The sequence below is a fragment of the Anticarsia gemmatalis genome, chromosome 18 (genome assembly GCF_050436995.1).
Source record: "Anticarsia gemmatalis isolate Benzon Research Colony breed Stoneville strain chromosome 18, ilAntGemm2 primary, whole genome shotgun sequence".
NCBI lineage: Eukaryota > Metazoa > Arthropoda > Insecta > Lepidoptera > Erebidae > Anticarsia > Anticarsia gemmatalis.
The window spans coordinates 11,737,933-11,750,612 of NC_134762.1; the positions used below are offsets into that span (position 1 = coordinate 11,737,933).

The window sequence follows — 12,680 nt, forward strand, 5'->3', positions numbered from 1 at the left end:
GAAATATTTTAAAAAATGCATAAGAGTACTATTTTCAATACATAGATTTCAATCATCAGTTAGTCGTTTCTCGCAACTGAATCAGGAATACAAGAATAATGTAACATCCACATTAGCGAAGTGGACATGAGTGCAAGTATTTCAGCTTCAGAATGGGGTTAATCCAACGACTCATTAGGCTTCACTGAACAACTACACGCAGACAGTCACTATGTACATACAATATGTACAGTATGTACTATGTACCAACTACATTCATACGATTCATATACGACCATTGATGTTACGTAAGTGTAGGATTGAAGGAAAAATGTCTTTATAAAGTGGATCGGTATTTGTTTTCAAAATACTGCATGTCTTTAAGTGATTGTTGAAGGTACAGCTTTATTAAGTGGTCAACCTAGTGTCAAAGTTGTTCAAGCAGCCTGAGAGGCCTTCGGCATGGCTTAATGACTGTTATCTTAATAGACAACAGTCGGGACCGACTTTTTACGTGCCCTCCCGAATCATGAGACGTCCAGTTCAAATACGACTTAAACGGTCACCCATTTATGGAATCACCGCACCAAGGGTTGCTTAACCCACAGATCGTTTACCGACCGGTGAGAGCAACTGGCTAAAGGCGCCTCCATATATTTATTGGGAAACAATTTTAATAAATAAAGGAAAACTAAAAAGTAATACTTTTTAGTTTTCCTTAAAAACTGCCAAAGAAAATGAAGACTGATATTTGAAATTGAATCGGTACTCTCTAATTGGACGATGGCCAAAGTACCTGGATCATCTAGTTAAAAACATATCAGTTTCTTGAAACTCTGTACATATAGACTTTTTCATAATTTCTCCAACTCAATCCCGTAAATGTCTTTTTTACACAAGTCATTCGCATCAGCATAAGTCAGAACATAACTTTCGCAAGCATGACAATATAATATGTACGTAAGCCAATATAATATGTATGTATAATAAGCCGCCAAACAACAAGATATTTAGCTCTATTAATGTCATAACAAAACGCATTCCGGTCTCATTTCCATGAATAGTAAAAACCTGTCCACTGGCGTCGAGTGCCGCTGTTTCATTGTTTCAATGTAAACATCATTGTGTGACATAATGCGTGCGTGTACGTGTACGCACTCGCCGGCCCAAAACCCGCTACTACTGACTCACTAACGTTACTCACTCGATACATTTCACGGAATATTCTATTGATATAGAACTTCATTCATAAGGTAACCACAAATGTATTGTCAATTATGTAAATAGTTTATTATATTTTAATTAGTAAATATTGTATAAATTCAATGTCAGTTGAGACTTTACCTCGCTAATATATTGACAACGTCCGAATATTATTTCGTTTTACTTTCTTTTTTGAAATAAAAGAATGAAGTCTGATAAAGTGCAATATAAATGGCCAAAATCATAATACAAATTGTTTTTACAAGCATTGACTGACTTTACTACTACTTCAAATACAGTTTAATTTATACCTACCAATCTTTTCTTGACAGTGCTAATGGTATTAGTAAATGCATTAGGCCTCATACAATAGACTGTAAATAAACGATCTTAGTTTTACAACACGTACTATTATCGTAAGAACATTAGCAATGTCGTGACTTCCCCGTCGCGAATCGATTACTTCGACACAAACTGTAGTGTTACCATGTAATGTGTAATACTATCGAGTTCTATACAATCACGGTACAACGATAAACGCTGTAGAGTAACTACAGGCACTAATGTAATAAAATTCGTGGCCTCATGTGGTACGGAATCGTGGTAGGAAACTAGGAACTAAAATAGCGGCATGTAAGCAAGATATTGTGAATATGAAATTAACTTCAATTTGCTTGGGCTTCAAAAGTTTTCTAATCATATGAATTAAGGCACTAGATTTACTGAAGACCTTAATATGTTCAAGTCACGTCATATTCGTTTCAGTTCATAGAGAAACTTCGAACTTACTACCATAGTATATGATTGATGAGATTTTATAGCGAGAGCTGATTCTTAGTAGCCGTCAATCAAGTATATATTAACCATCAGATGTCTATAAACTGACGTATGAAAAGCAAATGAAAATGGTTATGAAACTACAGTGAAATGATACTTGAATTCCACTCATGTTATGAGCATAAAACACATTGAACAATGCCACACATACCTGCAATAAACGTCTTCATCGTCACTACACTCCTCCAACGAATCATACATCATTATGAAGTATCAACTATGTTATGTCACACTATAACTTTAAATTACTATAGAGAATTTTTTAAAAGGAATATAGATAGGAGTATTTTTAAAAGGGATATGTATATGATGTAATGTGTCTGTCTTTCCGCGTGTCAATCTAATGCCCAGTGTATCTGTTGAAGGTTGGCCACGTAATACCAGGAGCGCATCATCGCTCAAGTGGTCTCTCTGGACGCTGCCCACGACTCCATTGATGCTAATGTGTGACGAATACCAGCTAATAAGTAATTTTTCAGTCTACATTTTAGATCCTTTTTTGGTTCTATTTTTAGAAGATACGAGCATTTGTGGGTAATTTCATGGTTATATGATAGAGACCAAACTATTGTACCTACGTGAAAAAATAGTTTGGCGTAGTACAACCAAATGGAAGAGTAGGTAAGAGTACACCTCTTTAACATACCTTTAAATAAAATAACTAAACCAACTTTGCCTGTTACGCTTAAACTGCCGAACAGCTATATCCAATTTAGTGAAAATGTAGCAAAGACTACGTTTCGAGTTAGGATAATATGTCAAAAATATGAATCCATGCGAGCAAAGCGACAGGCAATCATACATACATACATAATCTTTACAAACTTCCCTTGCCTCATTCACATCCATGCATGTCATACAGGACATCTAGCATTCAAATTCTATGACACCCTATTCAACCATTGATTAGTCCTACCCTGAATACACATCGCAGCCAATACCCGCTTCAGCAAACAATATTTCAAATGTATTAATTTCATGGGTATATCGAACTCCCATTAGCATAGAAGGGTGAACGTCTAAATCAATTAGGAAACAAAAGCGATCGAGGTGAATCAAGTAACAAGTAGGGTTGGAACAATAGCGGTTGTACTCCGGCCCCGCGGCTCCGTCTAGACTGAGGTATCGACCCGCGCCACAATTACACCTCAATTACACACGTGGTTAAAACAATGCGCCTAAATCTCTGGCTGTTCACCTTTGTAATAAAGAACTGTTTTATATACGCTTTGTTTGAGACCACCAAAGACTTCGGAGTTTGATGTATGCAACAAAGAATGAAAATTAGCAATAAAGTATGCGTTATGGGTTCAAATTGCAATGGTTTATTATGGTGTTGTTCAGTTTCAAGGAATTGACTAAGGAGCAAGGAATTCAAACTCCATGGCGCAGTTGTTAAGGTGGCCACCAATTCACAACCAGTGCGTCGGGATGTCTTGGGTTCGATTCCCACACGGATAGTTGTTTCGGGTCTGGTTGTACTTTGTGTCCGTTGTATGTATGTTTATAAAAGTCCTCGCGACACAAGAGCAGTTCTTAGTGCGGGAGTTAAAAGCCTTTTTTAGATCGATAGTTTTCTTTTCGAAGAATAAGTAACTGCTGGTAAAAGTAATAAATGTAGACATCATTTATCCTATCCTTCTAGTACCGCATTGCAAGGAGCACAGGTTATGAACCTCAGACTAAACCGATAGTTACTCATCAGGCAATGACCCTGTTGTCGAATATTGTTCGTTATTGTTCATTACTGAGGGAAAACGAACGAGTGGCACGTGAGCGAGCGATTCGAGTGAAGGCGAGAGCTCCCGACGACTAGCGATAAACAAATACAAAATAGGTTTATTGGATTCTAGATTATAACGTTATTGGATATCGGAAGGTTAGTTTTATTTCCATTTACTGACCGGTAAGTATACTGCGTATTTATCGGACGCAGTTAGATGATAACCACTTTATGTCGTCCTGGCCGATTTCGGCTGTGGTGGCCAATTGTGCAGGACTTTATAGTGGCCAAGTGTGTGCACAATACACAGGTACACTCTCTATTCCTTTACTCTCATAGTTTGGTGGGACGACTAAGCCGACACGACCAGAGAGAGTACAGTCGCAGTACCGACGGCTTTACGTGCTCTCCGAGGTATTAAAACGCCTTGGAAGAAATAAATATTACCAATAAAAAAGAATTTGAAGATAGTACAAAAAACTCATATCTGGAATCTAGAATAACAATATCAAATTCTCATCTCCCCAACGTTCAGACATAATTTGATTCGTAAGAAATCAATATACGTCTTCAGAAAGATGAAACGTATTTACGAGAACGTTGGCTTTCTTCCTGAGCCCCCAATATATTGGAGGGCTTCTCTCGATTTATATTCAACGAGATATCTTCAATTGAGGCTCAAGGTACTATGACGCAAAACTTGAACAGCTTAATTTTATGAAGAGGGCATATTTACTTGATGCCGTCGGGAGATGGAGTCTGCACGTCTGTCTGTGTGTTTTGACGTTATATTGCCAATAAACGTTCTATTGTTTAATTTATTTCATTACAGATTAAAGAGGAGTATTTTAAAGACGCTGATAGTAGTTTTTGGATAGCTCGATTGGACCGGAACGTAGAATATAACGTTTCTTGATCCAATATTACATTAAATTATCTCTTCAACGTTTGAAAAAAAACGAACGGACAACATCATCATAAAGCTCCACTTAAGAGCATTCAAGCAAGAAATATATCTGACAGTAAAACTGTTTGTTATAGATGTATAGTCAGAGCTACCCTACAGCCTGGGGTTTAGCCTTAATGGCGGCAGTCTCCGCCTAGACGGCATTACGTGTTGTCTGACCTAATTCTACTGGGCGTGACGTCGCCCTGCTCCCACCAGCTACGTTCTGACTCATTGTGGAACTCTCCTGCGACAAACATACACATGTATGTTTCACCCAATGTAAGTACTAACATCCCTTTTACGATATTAGTTGGTAATGGTATTAAAACTACGAAAGTAATGTAGTTTTTCCTTCTTAATTATGTTTGTATTTTCTGTTCTAGGCACGACAGACGCGAGGAGATATCGAGGAGTTTACGAATCAGAAATAACAACCGAAGCAATGTTTGTATCTGATGCCTGACATGTTAAACCGTAGTAAGACACAAATCGTACCCTTCTACGAGTGAAGGTAGAAGCAAAGTTGGCTATCATCCTAAACTTAATACCCAAGGTAATATTATGTGAAATGTTATTTACTATGTTAAGTGAAATGATAAACAAAATAGTGGATAATTTAAAGCTTTTATATCTGACATGCGACAAAAATATCAAACATTTTCGCAATGAAAGCGCCGCCGAGTCGCCGTGTAACTACATTTACTAAACGAAGACAAAATGGCACCACCGAGAGCCAAGTTTTCAACTATCTTTCAAAGGTCACAGCCTTCTAAAAGCTTTTCAAAATGAACGTTCTTTAAGCATGAAGAAGCTCGTAAAAGAATGTCATCCTTGAAAACAAGGCAAAGTGAAATCCATGAGAAAAACAATATCTAGCGTATCTTAATGGATACCGTCGCGACGTTTTTATTTTATACCTCATCCCCAAAGACGAATAACTTCTTTACAATCTTTACGTGACATAATCTTTTCTTCGCGTTTAATCAAAATATTTACTTAGTTATTATGAAAACATCTCACGTGTAAGTGTGGCTGTAACCATGGCAACACACTGCGCTAGTCCCGTGGTGCGGGGAGGACGGGAGGAGGCGAGGATCGAACCGTCGCGTCGCACCGACCACTCGCTACTGCGCCCCACACTTCCCAACTATTCCGTGGAAATAGACAAGCGCGCCAAAATCAATTTAAAACTAACTATTCTGCACGTCTTACACTTTTATTTTTCAAGAAAGCGATGTTGGTGTGCTTTCGCCTTCACTGTGTGTTCAACTTTCGATATTCTGTATCTTTTGCACTTTGCATCGAAAATTGCACGAATTCCACACGTTACGTATCTATATCTATAGTTATACTCCATGTAGTTATAGTCGCCAGAATACACACATTTATATTCGTAAGAAAACTAACTAAAGATATGTACGACCAATTCAAAAATAGACACAATTAAATAGCCTGCACTGCAGTCGCTTTCCAGAGTCTAGCCGAATATCGATTATAGAATTAGAACCATTTATAAACGAAGGAATCAATTTGATGCTGGATGCTTTTAGCGCCTAGCAAACGTTCAGTTAATCCCGAAGAACGAATAACCAAATCAATTCCAAAAGGACACATCTGACATCACGGAGACATAACACAAAAGCCCTTTTCAAATTGCATTCAATCAAAGGTCTTATAAACAGCTTCATATTCCGATAGTATAAAGAAACTTACCGTATCCTATTAGTCTTCCGGTGTGCAGTCTCAATGGTGACGAGGAAGACGGCGTGGCTGCGCGAGGAGTGCTCGTTCATGTCCGTGCGGCCGGCGGCGCGGTTGCGGTTGCCGGCGCGCATCACGCGGACCATCTCCGCCGCGCTCTTGCACACCACCGATGTCATCTCGGGGATGTAGAACCCGTTTAGTTCCTGGAAATGGGCTTTTGATGAGGACAATTGACAAGTAGTAAGATAAATAGGAAGATACACTTAAATCATACATAAGATTAGAAAGCCCTATACTAAAATGGAGCCTAGGACATACTGAATAATTTTGTGCTGTTTGCGATAAATACGGCGTTAAAATCTTTCTGACTGTTCACGACAGGACTTGAAATTGCTTCAAAAGATGATTTGGTAGCATTTTTTTAAAGTAACCAACTAAATGTAGGTTTTGAAACTCGCATTTCAGAATTATTGTTGCCTTGCAGAAAAAAAAATAATATCTCATAGCCTTCAAAATATAACTAGTGATTCGGCTGTGTTCATTCATGCCTCTGCTAACGCTTCAGAAAAAGGAGCGTGAAGATGTTATAAAATGTCTTACTTTAGTAAGCATCGTAGTACCAGCTGGATAACATAAACAATAGAGAGTGAATGTTAGTCAAATTAGAGTCTAGATGTACAGTTGAACACCCAGACGGATGGTGTTCGCGACGCAAAGAAAGTAAAATCAGCGAACAGTATCTTATTAACACTTGTATAATTAATTACCATCCCCACTAGTTTCAAAAAACGTTTCAAATGCGAGGCCTTTTTGTACGGAAGTTATACATTATGTTCAAGTACACCATGATAAAAAACTAATGTAGTTTGTACTACACAGTATTTGAACAAAAAATGCACTCGACTACCAAATGCTTAAGAAGCCTTAAGATGTTGTGTGTTTAGACAACGTCGGATCGATGCGAGCAATATTGAGTTCGGTACATGTATTCATGAATATTGAAACAGTTTACTGCAACTTGGGTTGACAATATTGTTCTGTATATACCTAACTCATATGTAGTAGGTATCCCACAGCACTGATTAGTTAGAGACACCCTAAAATTCCCGCACTATAAAGTTGATAAAATCATAAATAAAGAATATACGACACGAAACTCGCATAATTTTTGTCAAAAATATTCGGTCCTTTTCATGGTCTTAATTTGATTGTTTTTGTCAAATGCGGGAGGAATTCGTTTAAGAGAAAACACAACACAAATGACATTCACGGCGTAATCAATTGCCCTTGAAACAAATCAATTTCAACGTGCTTTACGCAATTCACTGCAAATTATCTGTAGCATTACTTAGCACATTAAGCGCACAGTACGATCATCAAGGGGAAAGAGCGCAATGTATCTCAAAATATCTGTATTTATAATACCTGAAAAAAAATAGGATAGCCTTTTCATTGTTACTTCATATTTGCTTTATTTATCTGTACATTGTAACATTTCTAGGCGTTCTATCACATTATATCAGAAGCAATTTAGATTTTTGTTCTGACTAAATTCCTAATCGTCGAATGAGTCAGTCGGCCTAGGTTATTCGTATTTTAACCTTGATCTCAGTACAAGTACTTTAGCGGGACATAATTCCTTACTAGTGATATAGCTAGGCTCGTCGGTGGTTCATGTGTGTTACGTAAAGTAATCGTTTGCACAATGCAGCCGCACGTATTTGGAGTCATCATGGCGCGCCAAGGTTACCAACATTGCTTGCTCCCGCTACTTAGATGGTATTCAATTTTGTGAACAAATTACCCATTAAGATGTTGCGCTGAAGGTTTCCTAACTTTTCAACAATGATGTTTCATCTTGCATTCCATGCATGTTTGCAATTTATTTCTTTTTTGGTTACAAATTCATACAACTTGGGCAATTACTAATATCTCATTTCAAGATACGGAAGTTTGTAGGAAAAATGGGTGGTTCCTGCCCGGCAGTGGTATACAATCAACAGTGAAAACTAATTTGTCTATAATTATAATAGCACGCATAAAAAACGACATATTTTTATTTAAACGTTAACATATGCAGTCGAGCCCAAAATAAAGCAAATGATCATACACGTCAATTTCTTCTAATAATAACACGCATGACAGACAGACGGTCTAAATTATATTTTTTCTGCGACAAATCATCATAAAGACTAAATCGAGTTATTATTTTTTTCTTTAACCATTGTTTCGGACAATGAATCATGCTCAGAAAGGTCAAGTGCGTGGTACTCGCGACAAGCGTACATATTTTTTAAATTATGTATAACAGAGAAAGAAAACAGGCATGCACAAATATTAATACAAGCCAATACAAGGCATTCTGATTACGACATGCCCTCGTTATTAAATTATATGATTTTCAACATGGTTTTTAAGCGGTATTTGCATCGTGAAGGGCACACGGATTATTGACCATAATAAGATTAAAATTTAAAAATATGGCAGCATACATAATTGGATCAATAAATAAAACCATATACCCACAATGTAAACGACGATACCCCTATACTTAACCATTTAGCCTTTGAAGATATAATTTCATTGTTTAAATACGAGCATGAATCATATTATAAATAAATAATTAATTAAATCATACAGCATAACGTAAATACAATGAAATAAAGAGTAATTAAACAAATTGCAAGGAGTACTTTCGTTTTCGCCACACGCGTCGCTGTACCAGGCCAGCATGTTCTTGTAGGAGGTGTACGGTACACATGTATCGCGCATGTGGGCCATTGTTTGAGTGGACGTCGCCGGGCGACCGGCTGTCGCGACACGTGCTGTTATGCTTAGCGATATTGACTATACCACCCTCGGCTTTTATGTGTACCTAGTATTTTGTGTAAGAGTTCAAAGTTTTATATTGAACAAAAGCCTTTAAGGTGCAAATGCCAGACGTGCAATTCCCAGATGTCGAGTCGTCTTTATTTCAGAAAAAAACATCATGGGCATCGACAAACGAACCCTTAGCTAGAGCCCGGCTCTATTGCGATTGCTAAACAAATTGACAAATCAGCGACTTCATTTAATAAACGAAGTTAACTCAAGGTTTAAACAGAGTGACTCATATTAACTTGAAGTATTCTAGCAAATATTTTTATCTATTTGGGAAGTCTATTTCCTTCATAAATAGGACAAAGCTAGTCGCGAACTTCCTCCGCTATTGTAAATGTGGCACAAACGACACTAACGTACAATCGATAGACATTCAATGACACGTTCTATATACGTCTCGTAAATAAATAGGTTTACTATAAGAAACTTTTGCAGAACAAACAGAGAGAGCTTTAAGTGGGTTACTGGAAGGTAAAAATGTTTTATTTATATAAGGATGAAAGGATGTATTATAACGCCCATAGATTTCACATGTATTACTGTGCATAAAACAGTATCAAATGGTGACTTATACTAGCATGAAGGGTGAGAAATTCCGTCAGAATTTTGTCTAAAACTCTATATTTTCAGGGTACAATATTCGCTGAACCTTACAACTGTACCTATAGGAGATAGAATAGAAACCATAACAACTTGAACCGTATGAATGTTTCGTAATCAATGTACGAATTTGGTGACATTTTGAAGCGCCCCACAGTAACTAGATATAAAAGTATGAGAGCACATTACGAGTGATGGTCAAGGCTGATCGCTCAGCCTCATCGTGATTAGATAATGGAGCTGACCTGGTTAGATCATCACTTATCTCATTATCGCTTAACAGGTGCATGCACTATGCTTTCTCAAGTCACAATTATACGTGTCATGTTAGAGACAATAATGTCTGACATGTGATGGTGTTATGATGTGTGATTATCACTGGTCTAGCACCTCCTATTATACTTCGATAAGTGCTGACATTTCATTCTATTGCAGTGTTATTTTGGTACATTTCTAATATTGCCTTCAAGCTATTTTTCAGGATATTTAAGGATAAAAACATTTTTAAGATTTTCATTTTTTGGGTAATGGTGAAGCTACAATTTATTGTATTGCTACAATTTGTACTGCTCGCCTTATAAGAAAATACATTATGTATCGGAGAGGATTTAACTAACATGGAAGTTCCTTAAACAAATTACCGTAATTATAGTTTCTCGACCAGGTATTGAACCTGATACACACGAAGGATTACTTTCCATCTCAAGAGCATTAGAGTTACTTTCTATCAAAAACAACGTATTAGTCATAATAGTAAAGTAGTCACGGTAAGTCAAAACGACGCCGGAGCGTAAAATATGCTTGAATCTGATACGCGTATTATTACGGTTCGTTACGGGACTTAGAGTAACCGACTATAAAATAATAGTAGAACGTTACTAATTCTGTCATAAATGCAGGCTTAGAATTATAATTTTAAATCGGTTATCAAAGATGTTTACATCATAGGATACATTTTTCAGCTCTAAATTATTTTAAAAGTTCAGAATCTTACGTAATATATTATTATACTGAAAATGGAGCTAGGTTTGCATATGAGACTGAGAAAAATGGCAAAACCCCTAATAAAACCAGAAAAAGAGAAGCAGAACTAAAGTTGCGACCGAGTGGTGCCTTTGGACAATACTTTAGCAACAGACCTGATGATCAGACGTTATTACCATAATATGGGGCTACAATATTTCATTAGACTGACGAAAAACTACAGGTACTAGCGAACACTATACATATTATTTTACTCCACAGCGGGTCAGATTGACAGATAGATGACGTAAAACCACATTACGTAGTACATATTTCAAAACTAACATGAATTCCGACTTTTAACATACATTTAATGTAATGGAAATAAAATACGAGTGTATATAATAGCTGGTCTGAATGAGGTCACACTGAAAACGCCGCAGTGTGTTCAACTAATTGAAAGTTTCTGATGAAAAGCTTTCAGTTATGACGTAATTTTATAAACAGTTCTGCCATATTATTGAATAGTTTGAAGTGAAGCCAAATGGATTGTAAATGATGACGCTCGTTAGCGAAGAATGGGACCTGTCACACTATTGTGACAATAGTTAGTCAATTATAGACTGCTGTACCTAGATACTTGAACTGTTTAAGCAGTATATTAAAACGGACGTGGATTGTTCTTACTTAGTATTTAGGGCGGAAATATATCGGTAAAGGTCTTTTAAATTGTGATTTTAAAGGAAACATTTTCGTACTTTACTTAACGTTAAAGATTTAGGAACTGACACTAACCCTCGTTTAAGCTCATATAAGCATGACAGTTTAAATAGATAAACTAGAGTTAACTGTTCCTCAGACACTGGGTATAAGATGATCAGATCCAAGACAATCGCTGTCACAAAAGTACACAAAAGGATTCGTAACTAACACCTACTTAAAAGTTGGAGGTCTTCTTAAACAACTTGCAGCATTTATTCAAACCGTAGCTAAGCAACATTACTAACCACTATATTCATCCCTTTTTAGATAACCCATGTACGAAACCAACGTCATTCAGTATCCCATATTCGATTGCATTCAACGTCACTATAGTTCTCAGTAAGGAGTAGTGACGTGCCGTGTGCCGTGTAGAGTGCAAGCGTGTGTCGCTAGTGCGGTCGGTCTACTCGATACGCGCGGTATCGCATGCAGATAATTGATACTGTTATCGATTAAGTATTAGATAATGCGACCGTGACAACACCTGACTACGTGGCACTCTGTTTCACGCTGTTTATTTGCTATAACTAATACAGTGTTTTTTGTGTTCAATGTTATTGTGATAAGGTGATTCGATTTGAACGTGGTTCTAGCAAATGTTATCTACTCTGTATATGAGCTCTTTTTTAAGAATTTAGAGATCGTTATTTTAAAGAAAACCCGATTTTGCAAATGTAAAGTAATTATTTTCTTATACGTACGAGTAAAATCACAATCAGTAATTGTAAATCTTGCAGAGTAACGAACGAAAAAGTACCAATAAATCAATAATGTGCTGACTTACTACTGGCTATAAAAGTCAGGAATCTACGGCAAGTAAACGAAATTTAGTTAATGAGTAGTTTTATGTGAAGGTGTGTCGACGGGGACGAAGTAACACGCTAGTTATTGTTACTCATTAGCACCCGTTACACGTTATAACACCTAATTATCTACTTATGTAACACTATTAGCATAGTGCTAGAAAAAATAACACTATCTTACTACGTTTCTATTTTTTATTAAAAAAAAAACTAAGATTTAATTTTTCTTTGATACTACTACTATAGTATGTTGACTGGCACTAAAAGAGTTCGTAAT

At 36.8% G+C, this 12,680-nt stretch overlaps 1 protein-coding gene across 2 annotated transcripts in view; it reads right to left on the bottom strand.

Annotated features, from left to right (window-relative positions):
• Positions 1-12,680, bottom strand: part of Klp68D (kinesin-like protein 68D) — a 56,129-nt gene that overhangs the window by 21,496 nt on the left and 21,953 nt on the right. For both annotated transcript variants that reach the window (XM_076125938.1, XM_076125937.1), the window contains one exon: positions 6,405-6,598. In XM_076125938.1, the coding sequence (XP_075982053.1) occupies positions 6,405-6,598 (194 nt within the window). The remainder of the gene's footprint in view (positions 1-6,404; positions 6,599-12,680) is intronic.